This window comes from Podarcis cretensis (assembly GCF_951804945.1).
Source record: "Podarcis cretensis genome assembly, chromosome: 3".
Taxonomy (NCBI): Eukaryota; Metazoa; Chordata; class Lepidosauria; order Squamata; family Lacertidae; genus Podarcis; species Podarcis cretensis.
Genome location: NC_137172.1, coordinates 47,555,651 through 47,576,159, shown reverse-complemented (window position 1 = coordinate 47,576,159; position 20,509 = coordinate 47,555,651). Strand labels below are relative to the sequence as shown.

General features: G+C 41.5%; 1 protein-coding gene across 1 annotated transcript in view; it reads right to left on the bottom strand.

The window, feature by feature from the left end:
- Positions 1 to 1,990: 1,990 nt before the first annotated feature.
- Positions 1,991 to 20,509, bottom strand: part of NID1 (nidogen 1) — a 52,423-nt gene continuing 33,904 nt past the window's right edge. Inside the window, exons 13-20 of the mRNA XM_079971807.1 lie at positions 19,696 to 19,911; positions 18,218 to 18,390; positions 16,953 to 17,079; positions 11,730 to 11,901; positions 11,199 to 11,356; positions 10,367 to 10,490; positions 8,680 to 8,792; positions 1,991 to 6,249 (exon numbers count right to left, since the gene is read on the bottom strand). Of these exons, the coding sequence (XP_079827933.1) occupies positions 6,128 to 6,249; positions 8,680 to 8,792; positions 10,367 to 10,490; positions 11,199 to 11,356; positions 11,730 to 11,901; positions 16,953 to 17,079; positions 18,218 to 18,390; positions 19,696 to 19,911 (1,205 nt within the window). The 3' untranslated portion in view covers positions 1,991 to 6,127. The remainder of the gene's footprint in view (positions 6,250 to 8,679; positions 8,793 to 10,366; positions 10,491 to 11,198; positions 11,357 to 11,729; positions 11,902 to 16,952; positions 17,080 to 18,217; positions 18,391 to 19,695; positions 19,912 to 20,509) is intronic.

Genomic DNA, 20,509 nt, shown 5'->3' with positions numbered 1-20,509 from the left:
TCTTCTTACCTGTGAGCTGCCAGGTTGCTACCCCAGCTTCAAGCCACAACATTAACTAAATTAAATGTGTGGGTGATAAAGTCAAGCAGCCTTCACCAGCCTGGACCCCTCCAGACGTTTTTGATTAAAACTCCTATCAGTCCCAACCATTCTAGCCAGGCGTATGATTCAAGGGGGCAGAAGAGGAGCTTTTGATCCCTAGCACCAGCACAACATATGCATTCCTACTTTCAATATTGTTTGTGCCTACAAAGCTTTTGGGGCAGACATACTGCTTTGTTTCCAATCATTGCCTGCCCTGCCTTCCTACCAAAATCCAGTATCTGCTCTCCAGATAGCCATAATGTGGCAACATTGGGGAGGCATCACAGAATCAATGAATGGGTGAATGTTCCGGTATAAACACACCACTAATACAGTATCATTGCATCAATGGCATGCTGCAGAATGCACCCGCTGGGGGAGAAAACCAGCCTTGAGGGGCCCTTGAGGGAGAGTGAGCAGAAAAGCAGAAGTGCAGTAGATGTTTAATTGGCATTAATGGGCTACAGCTTATTTTAAATCTCTTTCTAATGCATTGCTACCAGCCTCTAGCATTCAAGTTGGAAAGGACTCAGACGGAAAATTGTAACACAAAGCAATAAAGCAAATTCTGGCTGAATTTTTGCTTAAATTGTACTTAAATGATGTTTCTATTTCATATGAATATCAGCTTGCAGGGACTAAATGATCTGAATATCAAAGTTCACCCCAAAACCTTTTGGCCTTGCACTGGAGTCACAGACATAAGAGTGATCAAGTTAAAGTACAAGCCTGTATGTCTACTCAGATGAAAACCCTGATACGTCCAATGGGGCTTACTTCCAGGTAACTGTGTAGAACAGGGTTGGGGAACTGGGCAAGCCGGGGAGGGGGATCTGTCAGGTGTTATTGGACTCCAGCTCCCACCAGCCTCATCTAGCATGGCCAATGATGGGGAACAGGCCCATGCAGAGATGCTCTGAGGCACGGGGTGGGAATTCTGTCCAGCGCCTCATCTGCTTTGATGCTACATGCTAGCACACAGTAACACAAGTCCAGATTTTACTATCGAAGCCTTGCAGTGATTCATTTCACCCATGATTATTTTGCCCATTAAACCCCCCCATTCTTGGATGGCCCCCTGGCCAGCGCAGCCCCGCCCCCAAGACCCAGGTCAAGTGTACCCAGCTGCCCCTGCCCTCTTGTGGGGAATGCTGGGAGTTTTAGTCTAACAGCAGCTGGACTGCCACCAGTACCCCATCTCTAGCATAGTATTGCAGCTTTAATTGCTGTACAAGAAGGCATGCTACTTTACACAAATAAGCTAGAACTGAAATTCTTAAGAAACTAATAATCACCACCAAACCCACTCCAAAACACAGGAACTCCTAAAATCCTAGCAAACCAGAACTTGCAGAATCCATTGAGAAAGCCAGCCCACAATGGACAGCCCTGCTTAAAACTGGCTTTAGATGTTGTTGTTCTGGCACGGCCTGAGTTATTTGATTGGGAACAGTAAAGTATTAGTTCAAATGGGTATACCCATATAAAGTGGCAATGTCATCATTACTGCATTATAAGGCTGGAATTTAGCAAGCTCCTCTTCAAACATTTGACGTGTTTCTCTACTGCAACAAGATCTAGGCCACAGCAATATACCATGAAGTGCTGCACTTAGAATTAGGCCATGTCGAACCCTAGATCAAATTGATGAAGTGTGACACTGTCACTGAGGGGCCATTTATCCTCTTATCCTCTAATAATCTCCTGTCATTCTTAATTATATTCCACTGAGTTAACATTCAATGTATTGTGACAAAATTGTGTAATCAGAGAAATGTCGAACAAGCAGCTTTCCAACTTGGAACACTCCCTTAGAGGATGTTGTGACTTTCCAGGCTCCCTTGATGTGGCAGCAGTATCCGAGGAATGCATTCCACGAAGATAATAAATCGCAGGCCGAAAAACCTAATACAGCACCGTTAACATTTATTGCTTAGTATTTCCCCAGTGCATGGGAGAGTGCCAGTCCAAACAGTTTCACAGCAATTTAGATTATTCCGTTTCTTCTGGGGGTAATTTTCAATCATTCTGAAATCCGAGACATACCAAATACCAACATGGAGCTTACTGCAGGCTATCATTTGCTTTGCTTGTGGGATTTGAGGAGGCTTTGGTGCTAAGCATTTGCAATGTCATAGTTGCCTGTAGCAGGCTGCAAAAATGCCAGCATTTATTTATTCATACAGTTCTATGCTGCACTCTCAGTTGCCTAAGTGACAGACGAAGCACCATGCAACATACTAAAAACAAAGTATAAAAAATGTCAAGAAATGTTGTGGGTTGTTTTTTTTTAAAAAAATGTAAATACACATGAAATACAGGCAGAAGAATATTCTCATAGACAACAGCAAATGGCAAAAGCTCAAATCTAAATACCTTCACTTCCCTGAACAGCTAGGCTTTGATTAGTTTTGGAAACAACAGCTGATATTGTAAGCATAGATATTGATGCTTGTGCAGGAAAGGTACACCCCCGTGACCTCGTATTCTTCATAGCTGTTAAGGGCAGGCCATGGAACAACATCTATCCTGCAGATCTGTGTAAGCAAGGAGGAACTTGCCTGGAAGGAGGCTTTTCAGAATGTGTTCAAGCCCTAGATTGCTGGGACTTAAAAGTGTAAAATTGTGAGCTGTGCTGAACACCAGTCTAGAGCTCTCAGGCCTAATTCATACATCGTCAAAAGATGCAAGTGTTACAACACCACGGTCCTGCCCTGTGTCATTTCTATAAGCCTATAAAACAGTAGATGAATTACTTCTTAGATATTGCTAGAATATTGGATGTTTCTAGTAGAAATTGTTTCTACACTACTACAGTAACGTAAGCCATCAGGCATAAGTCATCCCTCACTTAGAATGATCCCCTAAGACATGGTAGTAATGAACTAGCCTTCTCTGTCACATTAGTGGTTGAGGTTTGTGACCTCTTATCTCATGAGGCTTCTTTGTTATGTTTTTAATATGAGCAACTAGTCTTTGCAAACTACACTGCAAGTCAAGTGGACTCTACCTTCCACAGGCTTATAAAAATGGGTACGTGTTGCGATCACCATAAGACGGTAGTGACCTTACCTAATGGATTTACACCCAAGGGGCAGCAGACAAAGGGGCCTCAAAACTGTACAGAGCACAATCATGTATGAAGGTCTGCATAGTCCACAAATGGCACAGGAATTTCCTCTTCCTTGATGCACTTTAAAAAGACACTATGCTGGAACTAGTACTAGGTAAACAACTTTTGTAACCATCTATTGTGCCTTCATGACAGCATCACATTTTCTGCTCGCTCCCTCTCTTAGAAATCTCTCTCTCAGCTGTCATCTAATAGGGGACAGCTTTTGTCAGGACTGGCACATGGATCTCAACAACTTTGTTTCTATAGGGGGCTCCATAATTTTATAGTCTGTTGCAGAACTAGGGTGATACAGAATTCCCTTTGACATAGCATGTACATTACCTTGAACAGACCTAGGTTTTAAAAAAAGGTAAAGGACGCCTGACAGTTAAGTCCAGTCGCAGACGACTCTGGGGTTGCGGCGCTCATCTTGCTTTACAGGCCGAGGGAGCCGGCGTTTGTTCATAGACAGCTTTCCGGGTCATGTGGCCAGCATGACTAAACTTCTGCACTTCTGGCGCAACGGAACAACGAAACCAGAGCAGCACACGAAAATGCCATTTACCTTCCCGCCGGAGTGGTACCTATTTATCTACTTGCACTGGCATGCTTTCAAACTACTAGGTTGACAGGAGCTGTGACTGAGCAACGGGAGCTCAGCCCATCGCAGGGATTCAAACCGCTGACCATCTGACTGGCAAGCCCAAGAGGCTCAGTGGTTTAGACTACAGCGCCACCCACGTCCCTGAACAAACCTAGAGACTGCTGCAAATAGTTCTTCTGCTTACATACACAGACAAATAGATTCTGCATGCTCAGTGAGCAGCTCATGGACTTTATCAGGAGCTCTGCATATAAATAATTTGCTAGACTGGTAGTAATGTATGGAACTTCCTTGTGTATGCTGTGTAATAAAAGTATTATTAAGTCAGAAAGCAAATCTGCATGCAAACAGATACAGATAGGGTGGCAAAGTATGTCTAAAAACTTTTTATATAAAAATATTAAAGCACTGTGTTATACTGCAAGGATAAAAACTTTTTTTCTTTTTTACAAAAAACCACATACTTTTTTATTGGCAGTGATGTGATTAGCTGTACAGCATGTAAACTTTTTCCGTTGTCACCTGAAAATGAAATAACTGGAAGAAAAGTTATTAACAGCACCTTTGGTTTGGTTGAGCTCAATTTTTTGGTATTTACAGTTTGCAGACATGTCTAATAGAGGTTAGAATTAAACACATTATAGATATATAAGAGTTATACAAAAAATTAAAAAATTAATGTAGCATTTGATATTTTAATGATAAATATAAAATGAAGAAGGTTGTCAGAGAGCTGAAGGCTCAAAAATAGCTCTGCTTTAATAATGGTGTAGCCTGGCAAGTAAAGTCATCTGGGATCTAAAGATTCTTTTTAAAAATTGAATTGCAGCATTCTAAAGATAGATTTTAGAAGCAAGTTGTGATCACTATGCATTTTGTTTGCTGGATGTACTGCGGATGTCTTTACCAGCAAAAACAAGGCTTCTGAAAAATGCCTTAGCAGAAGAATTAGGAAATGCTTATCAGCCATTAGCCTACACCCTGCTTTGCACATTCCATTGCTAACGATTTTGCTTGCAAGCAACAAACATGTACCTTGGCCCTATTTTTTTCCTGTATAGCCAGGAAAGTCAATGTTACTGACAATATTTTGGCTATCTGCTTGTTTCACCACCCTCATTGCTCATGGCATGTGTTAAAGTAAGGTACATCTGAAACTACAAAAAAAAAAAAGGAAATGGACCACTATCAGACTTATGAAATAAGGAAGTGTCAAAAGAAATGGATTTTTTTAAAAAAGCAAATGAAAAATATTTGACAGGATCTATCTGAAACATCACATTACTTAGTTTAAATTCATGCTGTTTTGTAGAAGCCCATTCAAAATGGGCAGAGGCATTCAGTGGCATTTTACCCTAATGAACCTCTTGAAATCAGAGGAACACGGCCAGTATAAGTGGTCAATAAGTCACATATACAGTGAAAAGCTGAATAACCACTAAAGTGATATCAAGACAGACTAGCAAACAATTTCTAGTACTAAATTGCTTTGTTTCTATTTTGTGAAGCATAATGATAATACTGGGTGGAATTCAATGTTGCATAGCAAGCGTTTCATTTGTACAACCCACCCTTCCCTCCCTCAGGGTGTTGTTATGGGGGTTCTCCCAAATCCCTCAAAAAGCCTTTTTAAGGGACATGTGTAGTGTTCACAGATGAAGCAGGGTGGACCCCTGTTGCACATGCGGAAGCCCTTGTGAAGGGCTTCCACTGATGGGGAGGCATTAGGTGAATCCCGCACACTGTATTGACAGTGCTTAAAATCAGTAGGGGAGGAGGAATAAGAGCCTACTTAATATGGGGCCCCCTTCACTTAAGTTGTTGGTTCTTATTGAAAATATCTCCCTTATTTCAACCACTTCAACCTACTCATTCCTGGGCTTTTCTGCCCCAATATTTAGGTGCTTACAAGTCAGCTGCACTAAGGGCGACCTTATTGAAAGCTAATTTGTAAATATACGGTCAGAATACTCTTACATGCCAAGTGATCATGGGTGTTTGAGATCCTGACCTCTTGTGCTTTTGAACACCCCATACTACAGCTTTACAACAATAGGACTAAGAGATTCTACCTAACAAGTGCTGATCACTAGGCTTGTCTTTTTTTTAAAAAAAGGGGGGGGCGGGGAGGTTGCAAAGATGCCAGCATTCCATAATGTAGCCACTGTTGTTATAACATGTGTGCTTTGTAGTTTCTAGCTGTAGGCAGCATGGAGATCGTAGCTTTAGGATCTTTACTTGAATGTAACTGGCCTTTTAACTAGTTGTTGACAGCATATTTCCAAAAAGTGGCAGCTGCCTCAATGCCTTTCAGGCTGCATCTCTCAGTTTCTTTCTATGCAATCCACTCCAATGGTATTGTCTGGACACCGGCAAGAACGACCCCCGGGAGTAGCCAGGCATAAATGAGTACAACCGCCATTGTTCACCGAACAATAGTTATGTCCTATAGCAAAGGAATAAAAACACAGCAGAAGAGAATAGCATTAGAGGAAAGCAAACACTGACCTGGTTTGATCACCCTCAGCTATGAGCTAGTTAATATCCACAAACTGCGAAAAGCCTGGACTGTAAGCTTCTACCCACCCACCCCACCATTGCCTTGGTGGATGCCAGAGAAAAAGCCAGGATCAAATACTATTTTTTTGATCTTGGATTTTTCAAACTAACTAAGAGTTTGAAGTAACCAGAAATCCTAAAGCTGGATGATAACAACAACAACAACAACAACAACAACAACAACAACAAAGTGATAAAATATCAAACATTAAAAGCTGCCCTAAACAGGGCTGCCTTCAGATCTCTTCTAAAAGTCCTATAGTTGTTTATTTCCTTGACATTTGATGGAAGGGCATTCCACAGGGCGAGAACCACTACCAAGAAGGCCCTCTGTCTGGTTCCCTGTAGCTTCACTTCTCGCAGTGAGGGAACCGCTAGAAGGCCCTCGGAGCTGGACCTCAGTGTCTGGGCTGAACGATGGGGGTGGAGACACTCCTTCAGGTATACTGGACCGAGGCCGTTTAGGGCTTTAAAGGTCAGCAGCAACACTTTGAATTGTGCTTGGAAACAGAGCGGAATTCTGATTCCCTCCTCAGGTTTGCAAAGAGAGAGACAGGGCCACACAGAAACCCAAGTTTGGCATAGTTCATGCATACAATACTAAACTATGGTTTAGCATAACATGCAAAATAGCCCATTATATTAAAGATGATATAGCTCTATTTTTCTGTTTCAGTTCATTGGCTGCTGATTAGCATCAGTTCTGAACATCCTTTAAACATCCTTTAAACATGAGAAATATTCCAAAAAGGAGGACAATGAAGGTACAGGTCAGACTTTTCACTAAAGTGGGATTAGAAAACATGTATACCTTGGACTCTTCCTCACGGACAGTGGGGATCTCTCAACTTTTACAGTGTCCAAGAATTCTTCTCAGCAAACTTGGGGAATAGGGGCCATAAGGATGTTAGCAGTGAAGTGGCATCACTGTAACAGAGCTGAATTTGCTTAATATTTGTTTAAAACACTTATATAGTGCCTTTCATCAACAATTTCAAGTTGGTTTGCAAAAATAAAAAAAAACTGATTACACAACAACTGCTCTTGGATAATAAATCTCAGAAGTGTAGCCCAGGAAGAAAGGAAATCATCAAAGTAGCAGAAGGGACAGAAATATCGAGGGCAGTGAAAACAGACAAAATTGTTTGTGCAAAACACTTAAGTATTCCCCCCTCAAAAAAAGAGAGAGAAAATAATAAAATGCTTATGATGCACTCCCATGAAGTATGCCCACAGCTAGAGATTAGCCCTTTGATGATCCTGTGATGTTATGCACAGGCTGCATTTTCTTAGAAAGGTGTCAGTTCCACTTTGCATCTTAAAAGTCTACACTTGGCACAAAGCTTGAAATTTAACTTCAAGCACTAACCAATTCTGCTTGTCCAGAAACAATAAACTAAGCAGCTAGGACTCCGCTCTTGAACACAATATGCTTGTGAACCTAACAAAGCCAGGAGTTTTCCTTTGAACAAAAATACCATCTCTGCAATGTTTTTCAGCTCCACAGAGCACATTTGGGACATGCAACTGTTTGTTTATTTAACTGAAAGCTTCGCACATGGATCTGAAAAAAATTCTAACATCTTAGTTAAACAAGTGAAATGACAAGATGGGCAACTGGAGACAGTCGCAGTGTTTCTCAAGATCCAATTACAGAACAAAGCCTAATTAATACAGTCAACAACACTTAAAATGTTTTTGTACATCAGGAAAAGCACCTTAGTACAAGGGATATTTCACTCTCCTCTGCTGCAAATTCAAGTGTCAAGGAAACAAATGGAGCTCTGCTAGTATTAAGCTTTTCTAAATTATTCAATTAAAAGAAAGGGGGGAAGGCAAAAGCAATCCCTTGATCCATTGTTGAATATATGCTTGATCAGCTTAATATTTTATTGGCGTATTATATTCAGATTCCATAAGGTAAAGGTAAAGGGACCTCTGACCATTAGGTCCAGTCGTGACCGACTGGGGTTGCAGCGCTCATCTTGCTTTATTGGCCAAGGGAGCTGGCGTACACCTTCTGGGTCTTATGGCCAGCATGACTAAGCCACTTCTGATGAACCAGAGCAGCGCACGAAAACGCTGTTTACCTTCCTGCCGGAGCGGTACCTATTTATCCAATTGCACTTTGACGTGCTTTCGAACTGCTAGGTGGGCAGGAGCAGGGACCGAGCAACGGAAGCTCACCCCGTCATGGAGATTCGAACCGTCGACCTTCTGATCGGCAAGTCCTAGGCTCTGTGGTTTAACCCACAGCGCCACCCGCGTCCCAGATTCCATAGTAACTTATAAATGAAAAAAAAAATCCTGCAATTACCTTGCGGACACTGAGCCAAGGCTGTAGTTATTCCATAAAGACGAGTGCGTTTATGAGGCTGGAAGTTGTCAGTCTCCTGTGAGGTGGTACGGTCAACTGTTACCACAGCATCTCTAAGGAACAGAAAAAAGTGAAACATTTTTTTAAATAGTGAGAAGAAATGATGAGGCTGCAAGGAAGAAACTGCTGTTACCATCAAGGGTTAGGGCAGGCATAGGCAAACTCGGCCCTCCAGATGTTTTGGGACTACAATTCCCATCATCCCTTACCACTGGTCCTGTTAGCTAGGGATGATGGGAGTTGTAGTCCCAAAACATCTGGAGGGCCGAGTTTGCCTATGCCTGGGTTAGGGCTTGTCCACACTTACCTTTCCTCCAGTCCTTCCAGATATGGTCTGCGCTTTAAAGCTCCATCTCAGGGTGACCTTTTTTGTTGCTTGGAAGCTTTCTCCAGAAAAAAACCCCACATTTTAAAGCTGAATCTTTAAAGCAAATCCGCAGAAAACCCAAATTGCTGTTTGCTCTGACTGAGTGCTAAAGAGTGGGTTTTTACAGTGAAAGCTCCACAGCAACAAAAAAAAGGGGGGGGGAGCCTTCGGATACAGAATATTAAAGCCCTTTCTCCATTTGGGGGGGACCCTGAAACCATGTTAGTTTTGAGGATACAGCAGCTGAGATCCAAGGGTTCTATTCTGTGCACAGAAGGAGTTTCAATTAATGAAAGAAGTATTTAGATCCAAATCTATGTTTGCATGGCTACGGTATATTCAATGTCTCCTAATGTAGAAGCACACCCTTGACAATATGGGAGAGTATGGGATCCCGGACTTACAACAGAAACCAGATCCTCTGAACTAAAGGATCCTCTGGATTCTTCTCAAAACTGTGAAAAACATGTGGACTGTTATCTAAATCAAGTCACAGACGTGTGCACATGAAAGTATCCCAAGCAAGATCCTGCACACAAATAGGTGCTACATGCATGAATTTTCCCAAGGTGAAAAGTTCAATAATCTGTTTTGAAGAGTACAAAGTAGGGCTCGGTCCAGCCTTCTGCTTCCCTCTCTCCCTGCACACAGATGACGGGTGCTATTGCCAACAATTCTGACTGGGGCTGCTCCCACACATGCCTAGCTACTGGATGAAACTTTCAGCCTTAGGGTGAACACTTGCACAGATGCTACCACTACACACACACACACACACACACACACACACACACACACACTGCTGCATTGAAGCCAATCTCTTGCTAAAGTTTTGAAGTGTTCACTCCCAGCTTTTGTTTTCAAACATGTTTTTGCACAGACTGACCCTCAAAGATCTAAATCTTCAACCCTCCACATACCATAGCTAATATTTACAGTAGAAGCTTTATATTAAGTTTCAACATCTGCATATTGAGCAGGAAGGAAAAAGGCTTCAAATAACCAGCTTCTGCTTTACACATTAGATAAAGTACTTCCACAAGGCAGGAACATTACCTTCCAAATCCCATTCACCATGTTCAGAATAAACACTTAACACAAAAGCATCCTCCTTAGGAAAACCTGCTTCAGTTGTTCGCCTGGAGAAAAAACTCACAGATTGCCAAAAGGACAAATACAGCTTCTGTGAGGCCAAAGTGGGCATATGTGTGTGTGGAATATAAAATACAAGTGAATAACTTTCACACAAGACTATCATACCTTCTCCAGTCTGTGTAAAACAAATTCTTCCCATAGCTTGTAATGCTGAATGGATACTGGAGTCCTTCGAGGATTTTTCGCCGACCGAGTTGATTGGGATCCATACATTCGACCCTTTTGGTGCCTGCATGCAACAAAACAATTTGGTCTTTGTCTGTGACAAAAATAGTTCTTTTGTAAGAGAAAAAGCACAATGACGCAAGAAAACCAGTATGTTCAGAATTATGGTGGCTTCTAAGCTCATCCATCCAATAATTTGTTGACATCTCTTCCCAGCAATCATTTGGGTTAAGTATAGTCTTTCTTCCCCTTTACTGGTATTTGACATGGGTCACACAAGGTCCACAATAAAAATCTTGGTTTTGTCTCAATCGCAGCCTCCTCATGCTTGATGCAAAAAGTAGCCTCATACATTCTTCAGTACAAAAAAGACTTCCTTATACAGAATCAGATTGTTGGTCATGTAACTCAGTTTTGTCTACACTACGAAAAGGTCGCTCTCCAGGGCTTCAGATAGGATTATTTCCCAGCCTTAGGTGGACATGCCAAAGATTGAACCTGGAGTCTTGTGCCTTCAAAGCACATGCTGTACAATGCGTTTACTTAACCCAACAAAGTTCTTACTGCCATCCTTCCTACTCAATATGCCTATGGCCTCCAGAAGGACAATATGCAAAAAAATAGTAATCAGTCAACAACCATTTTGATGTATGTGACTAACAGAAAGTTGAAGTAATTATGCATTCATTTTGTATGCATCTGTTAGAAGAAGATTTGAGAGTCAGTGATTCATAAATTTATAGTTCATAGTGCATTATGGATAAGGCTTTACCTGCATCTACCCAGCACAGCAATGAAGAGTAAGTGTCAAATGTCAGCCCATTTGGTAGCCCCAAATCTTCTTTAACAAGAATCCTTCTGTTTGTGCCATCCATGTATGAGGCTTCGATTTTCGGAGCCTCTCTGTTCCAGTCTGTCCAATAAAGATTTCTGCATATACAAATAAAAAGAATCATGCCGCTTACGCAAGTAGGGTGTCAAGAAAAAAAAGCACCTTGGTTAACAAGGGGGAGGGGAGAAGTATAAGTAAATTATGCGAAGCAGCTCTGTTAAAAAAGAAAAAAAAATGAAAGTTACTGAGTTGCCATTTTAACTTCTAAATTTCATTGGTTTCTTTTCCAACTTTTCTTGTTTTTGATTATAAACCACTTTAAATGGGCATTTCTCTCCCGGAAATTAGCCTTAAAATATTTTAATAGCAGCATGTGGAAATAATTGGACAACGGACACTGAAATTAACTGAGCTATCAGCAAGTATGTTCTAAGAACACCAGCATGTTCCTAAGTACTGTAGTTTACCTACCCTCTCATAGGATCTGCTACGATGGCTCTGGGGTTCACAAGGTCAGTGTCAAACAGCACTCGGCGCTGGCTACCATCTAACTTTGCTACCTCTATCCTATCGAGCTGAGAATCTGTCCAGAAGATGGTGCGCCCAAGGTGATCCAGTGCTATTCCTTCAGGGCTTTCCAAATCTGGGTGAAAAGGGGAAAGAGAATCCTGAAATATACTGCCATTCATCTAAAACATCTCAATCACTGTTCTCATTTGTGGAAACAAATCCACCATCAAAGTTATTATTATCACCGTCACCCATTTGCCTTTTCTCCAACAGGAGCGCAGGGTGGCTAAGAATAATTGAAACAATGGCCAGAATCAATACAGTACATAATAACAACAACAATATGGCAATAAAATGCAATGCAGCAGCCAGCCAGGGGTTGGGCTGTAAAACTCCCCTCCTCTAGCCAAAGGCCTGAATAAAACAACCACATCTCTGTCCAGAAGGCCCTACCTCATGTCAGCACCCCATGTTATGCAGTGTCAGCCAATTCCCAATTAAAGCTTAGCTTGGGCAGGTGCAGCAGCTGTGGCTGTTCCTGGAGAGAAATAACTTTGGCCATAGTTGTGCAGGCCTTGGTAACGTCTACAGTGAACTACTGCAAAGCGCTCTATGTGGGTTTACCCTTGATACTGATTTGGAAACTGCAGTTATTGCAGAATGCTGCAGCCTGGCTTTCGGCTGGAGTAGCTTTGTATCAGCATAGAAGCGTGGGGTTGGAAGGAACAACAAGGGTCACCTAGTCCAACCCCCTGCGATCTTATACTGGTCCTGAAAGCTCTGAACTGGTTGCCAGTACACTTTCTGAGATAAGTGCAGAGAAGTACTGTTAGTATATATAGCCCCAAACAGTCCAAGGCTAGGTCACCTAAGGGCCATATTGCCCTTTACACACCAGGCAGATCACTATTATCATCTGGAAAGGACTATCTGTCTTACAGCTTTCACATATACAGTATTTTTCGCCCTATAGGACGCACTTTTTCCCCTCCAAAAATGAAGGGGAAATGTGTGTGCGTCCTATGGGGTGAATATAGGCTTCAGGAAGCTCTGTGCAACCCCCCGGAGACCGGCGCGAAGTTGCGCCTGGCTCCCGATGGCTGCGCAGAGCTGCCTGCATTCCGAAGCCTGGGGCACGCTGAAGAGCGCGCCCGGGCTTCGCGCAGCTCTCCGCAAGGCTGGATAGCAGGCTTGCGGATAGCAGGCTGTTCTCGGGGCTGGGGTTGGGGGAAGCTCGGGCTTCCCCTGCGCCAGCCCCGCACCTGGGGGGAAATAATTTTCCCCCTTTATTTCCCCCCCAAAAAAAACTAGGTGCACCCTATGGGGCGGTGCGCCCTATGGGGCGAAAAATACAGTACATTTAGTTTCCATGCAGATCATGGCTTTCAGTGGAACCAGTGTTTTCACTTTTCCTACGGAAATCAGACAGGCACCTACAATTTTTTACATTTCATCAACTGCTGAAAAAGTTTGCTTCATCAAGCATTTTTAGACAGTTAATGTGATTGTAATTTGTTCTGTGCTTGGTAATCTGTTCTGCAATTTGTTGGTAACTTATTCTACATCTTATGATTTTAGGGTGTTTTATTTTATTGTACACTACCATTATTTTTATGCTGTAAGTTTAGAAAGAGTCATATAAATAATATGAAGACAAAGCACCTTTCTTATAAAGTAAAGTAGAGCAATTACAGATGGGAAACATTATATCCCCACCCTCATCCTTAAATACCCCATAAAATATTGATTCTATCAATAGGTCAAAGCAGTGGGAAGTAAAAAATGTCTCACAATATATCATGCATGGCCATCCTAAATTTGTAAAACCAAATGGATGCTAATTTAGAGTATGGAGACCAGCCAATAAGGCACTTGTTGTGTGGTTTCCTTTGATTAAGCTTGCTTTCCTAAAACAATGGGTCACAGTTCTCAAGCTGAAAATAATTTTATAATTTTAATAATAATAAATTATTAATTATAAATAATTTTATAATTAAAAAAAAACATTTTCAGATTGCTCTGTTAATACAGAAAAGCAATAGTGTTCCATTCCAAAGTTCTTTGTAACTAGCGGAAAACTGTCCACTGAGAACAGGGAAAAATTGCATAAAAATAGCTCATGAATGCCAAATCCATTGGTGTATATATGACAGATATCTAATAGTTTTAAGAATCTAAATGTTTTATAGATTTGAAATATAGGAGAAATTCTACATTTGGTGAGCTGGATAGGAACCTTGCTAAAACCAAAATCTACTGTGATCCTGCTTTCGTTTTTTTCTGTATGATTATTGCTTGCAAAAAAGATGCAGCTTACAGTAATGCCATCATGCGATGACCACACCAAGCGCTGCTCTGTCCTGAATCAAGGCATTCTGACATTCTGTAATGTGCAAAAATGGTGACAGGAAAGCAGACCAGACAGTGGAAATGGAGCAAAGAAGTTTGAGCTCAGCAACAGTGGCAGGATAAATACTAGGGGCTTAAAGCTCTCATGGTGTCATCTTGCGAAAATCTTGAGGTGACAGGAGTGAGATGCTCCAAGAATGATGGGAACAGCCATTCTTGTAGTATGGAAGTATAAAAATAACAAAAATGCCAGCAAAACAGTTTTGGAATGCTTCGTCCTCCACCTGTCATTATTTAGCTGAAACTGTAACACTCGGTGCCCTTTCTCAGGAAAAAGCCCATCTTCCAGGTATCTCCATTTTATAAAAACAGCTATATTTCATTTCATTTTTCTGCACTACTCTATTCTTATGTTAAGTCAAAATTTAGCAAGAAGGTGCCACAAAAACTGCTTACAAATGTTGTATGCAAAGCTCTGTGTTTGTCCTGTGCTGCCTTGGGAGATCCAGCCACAAAATATTATTGTACTCCTCTCCCTGTGTATGAAGTTGCTGCTACCAGAAAATGGGTTTTTATTACCAGGCTTCTCTATCCATTAGCCATCCTTGGCTCTCCTAATGCCTCTCATGGTAGAACCACAGAACCGTAACACAGTTTTAGGGCTTCTTGGCATGAGGGTGTTTAAAATAAAATGAAACTGCCCAAGTTTATGAAAAGAAAAGTTTACTAAGGGGGGAAAATGTGTTAAACTGTAGAGCTGCCAAAAGAAAACATATTTTTTAAAGTAATCAGACTTTAAAAACTAACAGTTGATCTTAGCAAACCGAAAAAAGAAAATTGGACTTTGAGTGCCTAATAATGTTGGAGAGTAGATTTAAGTTTGGAACAATTCTGAGAAATGTAAGTGCATAGTTTTCCTTGGACAATGACCAGGTCTAAAGCAACAGGAAATAGCAGATAATGATCTACTATCCTGGCCCCAGGGGCTGCTAAGCTCAAACACAGATTGATGAATGAACAATTAAACCATATAGGTTCAAAATGCATGTTATGGTTTCTTTTGCTTTGGGGGAAAAGTGCTCTGATGCATTCAGAAGATCAAAGCTTTCTCTTTCTTTTTTAAATAACAGACTGTTCAGAACTGAGGCCAAAATGGTGAATATAATTACATATGAGGTGACTACAACACAAACTCTGTTCTATCTGTCTGTCTATCCAACTGTGTACTAAAGGTTGTCAATAAAAATGGCATCATGAAGAGTCCAGATCCATATTTGACTGGTACTGTCTGCTAAGAGATTTAAAGTCGCTGTGTGGCCTGGAGTAAAATGTCAACCAGCCTGGGAAGAAAATCAGCCACAAGTACACCTAATCTACATTAAGTGGATATGAAATTTACATGACTGGCTGTTAGCATCCCGTCTCCTAGCTCAACACTTATTTTCTGCAGTTGATTATTATTATTATTATTATTAATATTACACAAGCCTGCCTGAGAGGAATTGGGAGGCTCAGAGCCTGGCAAGAGGCAGGCTTATGAAGATATACACAGATCCAATTTATTTGGTTGCAGGATGGAGGAGCATTCTCTCTGTGGAGTAGTCTGTGCAGCTGTGGGGCTTGGAAAGGTCCCACAATTCAACAGGCAACACAGCTGGAGAGCCAAATGAGAGCTGGAAGGACCGTAAGACAAAACATGGTCTTGCAGAACAATCCAATTATGAACTATCAGAACTTTAACATTAAAAATAAAATCATCAGCACAAGCACACTACAAATTATAGCAACAAAAAAGAAAAATGTAGCTTAAAGTTTCAGTGCCTGTTGTGACGATAAAACAATTTGGTTCATGCATTTTTGCTACATATATTATATACTTGCTTGTAATAACCTATCATTAAATAAAACATACTTGTACTTATAGATTATTATTTTTAAAGTAACCTACCAAACAAGTTACCTAACGAACCTACCAACAGACATTAGGGGCAGTTTTACCATTGAGACTGCAATCCTACAGACCCTATATATACCTGAAAGTAAGTACCTTTAAATTCAGTAGGATTTATATTTAAGGAGACATGTACAGAACTGCAGTGTAAGGGGCATTGTTTGTTTCTGAGACAATGTTAATAAAATAATCAGTGCCTGTGCTATTATTATGCTCTGCTTAAGTAAGCAAAATGAATGAGTAAGTAATGAATAATTCACTTGCAAGGGTGAAGAAGAGTCCATAAGCCCAGCTAATAGAGTTGTAATTCCAACTTGAAAACTGAGGTTTCAGAGCTAGGCAAGCTCCTAGGCACAAGATACTTCCCGGGTTTGGTTGCTTATATGAGAAATGAAGTGGCAGTGGTTTTTGTTTTTAAGCAGAGCAGCGGATCCACAACCACAGTCAATGCACATGCTCAATGCAGAAACTGTATGGAGGAATCTTTTCATAGTTTTTGTGATGCCATAGACAAGGGAGGCACAGGCATGGGTCACCTTGGGGGAATCAGGGATTCTGTGGATCTAAAGCAACTGATGCCCTGTCCACACCATGACACTTTGGAAATTCCCATGCCCTACAACCAGCATGAGTTCACTGCCTCCGCCATGGCACAACCTCACCAGCAAAGCTGCTCTGCACTGGTGGGGAGGAATCTGTGAACCATCCTAAAGGTGCCTCAGCTATCGACAGGGAGGGTTAGGACTCCACTCTCAGACACTCCCCCCCCCATATACCTTTCAGCACTTGAGAACAATAGAAAGTATGGCCATGAAGATTCTCTGTGGGAGCCCTGCCGCTGGAAAAAAAATATTGTGAAGAAGAAATCTACACAACTCTCCTACCTGTTTTTATAATGGATACTGGCTCTCCTCCACCCAGGCTTGCTCTGCTGATAGATGGGCTGCTTATGTCTGTCCAATAAACCATCTTCTCCAAGCAATCATAAGCGACTCCAATAACAACTTTATCCTGCAAGTTGGTGAAACTATTACAAGTCTCAAAATATATCATGTTTCCAATTCTTTAGAAGAAATGGTTAGGCATTAGATCAGTCAAAACACCTAGATTATAGCACGTTGTATTTAGGGAAAGGGTGCATGTTAAAGCCTAGTGATAAAACAAACCTAAAGGATCCGACGTAAGCTGGCAAAACTCAAGGTACAGTATAAGAAGGTATCAGAAAAGCAGCAAAAGCTAACAGCATCATAGCAGATGGGAAAGGGGAGGACATCTCATTTAATGGTTCAGGCACACCTTCAGTGCAGGTAGAAAATAATCTGAAGCAGCAGCAGAGAATGATTGCTTCAAATAATAATCTGTGTACTGGAGCCAAGTGTAGCCTTCTGCTCATGGACATTGCATAGCAAAAGGCTTCATTCAACAGTAAGAGAAGGTGGAAAGTGGGAAACAGACTTACTTGCCCACTGGTGTCAGGCATAAGGAAACAGCTGGAAAAGAAACACATGGAAGAGTATAGAAGCCTGACCAGAGCACAGGAAGTTATCAGGACATATTATAAAATCTACAGCAGAAGGAAGAAGAGAATATCAAGAACAGGAAGATAAAGGGGGAGCTCAGTGGAGAATGTTTAAAACCCACATAAACTATTATAGCCAGCCAGGATGAGCAACTAAAATTTAAGAATGTCGAACAATGTTTAAAACACTGGAAAGTTTAATGGGAGTTTTGACTTGCTTAGAAAGCCAATAAAATTTGCTATAAATACAGTACAAGTTTGTTTATAATAGTCCTGGGACACTATCACTGAAGTGGGGAAGGCTGTAAAAATATTGTGCAACAGGAACACACATTTCTTTGGGGACCTCTCTTTGTTAATACGAAAAGAATTGTGACCCCAGCTTCAAGATTTCAGAATCTTCATTCCCCCCCCCCTTTCTCAGCAGCTGCAGCCTAATCTAAAGTAAAAAATAACAACAAAGCATCAGTAAGAAAGGGAAATCAGCAGCAAAACCCAAAGGATATTAAGCCATGTGACTGTTCCTGATATTGATTTGAAGTGTTATTTTTTTCTGTAGTATAACTCTTCAGCTAAAATCCTCAGTTTTCACTAATGCAAATTGTTACATCAAGTTCAGGGCATACTTACTGGCACATACAGCAAAGCTTTTGCATCTGATTTCCTCATGTCATTCCCATCCAGGGGGACATGGTCAATCTTTCCACTCTGAGCAATGAGTAAGTGTGTTCCTGGAGGCAGAGGAATGGTATCTGGTTTTACAGAGGGTCCAACTGTAACAGGAGGAGCAACTGTGCCCAGACCTTGTTGACAAATGATAGAAAACACAGGCAGTCAAGATTGCGCAAACACAATAAGGTCAAACTGCATCTGCAAGGCAAGATTACTCTAATATAAACTGGATACAATCCAGCCAACGCTTAGCACATTTAAGTGCTACATATTTCAAATGATGTTAAGCACATGCTTGAGATGGCAATCCTATGCAACATTGCTTAGGACTCACCAGGGTCAGCCCACTCATGAGGCAAGGGAAGGCAGCTGCCTCAGGCTGCAGGATCCAAAGGGACATCAGATCTGGCCTCCAAGGGATGCATCTCTCGTGGGGAGGTGTCATTTTATGTTTTGCTTCAGGTGCCAAAATGTCTTGGGCCCATAGCTGTCAATTTTTCCCTTTTCTTGCAAGGAATCCTATTCAGAATAAGGGAATTTCCCTTTAAAAAAAGGGAAACGTTGACAGCTATGCTTAGGCCAGCCCTGGAATGCACTGACATCTATGTACTTGCTTATGAACAAAGGTGCATAGAATTATACTGCACATCTCTTTCAATGAAACTAATGAGGTCTTAAAAATGCTTAGCCTTACCAGGATCACGTTTTATGGGTATAAAGAACAACCAATTGTAAGGCATAGCCTTCTATATTTCTCTCCTTTAGGGCTGCTTCTCATTCCTGCTGCTCATGTTACACCACTAAATACTGAAGTTATTTCCCCTATTGTCCATGGTTCTAACTTACATATTAATAAAACCAGAAAGGACAGGCCCAGTGTCAGCATAATTTGAGGGCCACTGGGCCTGGAAACCAGTGATGATAGTGTACAACTGGCATTATGTGCTTCATGCATCCTACAACAATCAGCACCTAGTAGCTGTACCATGGATCAGTTGTAGTTTGGGCACTCTCTAAAAGGTGCCTCCATATGGAACACATTACAGGAATGCCACACTATTAATTGTATAAACTTCCTTTCTACTTATGAATATCACCATATAATTTGCAAGTCACTGCCAATAGCTCTGGCTTGCTGCCCTTTTGTGGAGGGGCAGGGGAGAACCCACATGACTAACAGAGTCATACTGTGGGCAAGCAGGCTAGAAACATTTTTTGATTTATTTAGAAGGCTATAATAGCTACTGCTTGCTTCATTATGTCACTACTTTGAACATGGCTTAATAGCAAGAACAGCATATCAGCATTAGCACATATGAAACAATGGAACAGCAGTGTATGAGAGGCATATGTCTGAACTATGAGCCCAATAAAACAGCAACTGAATGAGGAAAATTGTTGCAGTAGCTTAATGGCTTAGGTGCAACGTAACTTACATGGAGGTCGAATCCCTGGACCACTTCTGGTACCATCAATCTCATTCCCATCTCGGTCTACACACCAGCAATATCCAGTGCTGGAGTGGCATTGAGTTGGCAAATAATTCCCATAGACATCACACTGAGGAACAAAGAAGCCAACTGGCCTGGCTCCTCTTGGACCAAAAGCCACACTTTGTTCTTGTTCACGCTGACATTTTGTCTTTTCTTGTTCTGTAAATAAGAAACAAAACAAAAAGAAAAAAGGTGAATTTTACATCTCATTTCTATGATGTTCTACATACAAGTGATTCTAGCCAACATATATTAGCCAAATTTGCTGCCCCTGAGTTCTGAAAGGTAGAGTGAAGCTCATAAAGGTTGCATTAGAAATGGCAGTTAAGATGGTTCGCCAACAGCTGGCCAGCACTTTGGAGTGATCAGGTGCAGGGAGATGAACTCCTATCCATTTCCAATACGTTGTGGGAGGTGGTTTCTCACTTAACACTGTGCAAGCACTGTAGGCGCACAGAAACTTTACACAACACAGCAGTCTGGATAACAAAGTCAGGCAATGAAGACTCAGCTGCAAATGCTGCTTTTCTGCAACCACAGTTATGCAGACAGTTGCAAATGTGCAGCTAACCTGCACCAGCACAGCGTATACCCTCTCTGTCCCCTTGCATCTAATCCTAAGTGTCAGTAAGACAGTTGCACACCCAATGATATTTTCAGTTCTTGTCCTTTGTACCACCAATGGTTTAGCAGAAATGAGGCTGGCGTGGGGCAGGAGAGCCACATGTGACCCTCTGTAGAATGTTAGAGCAAGCAA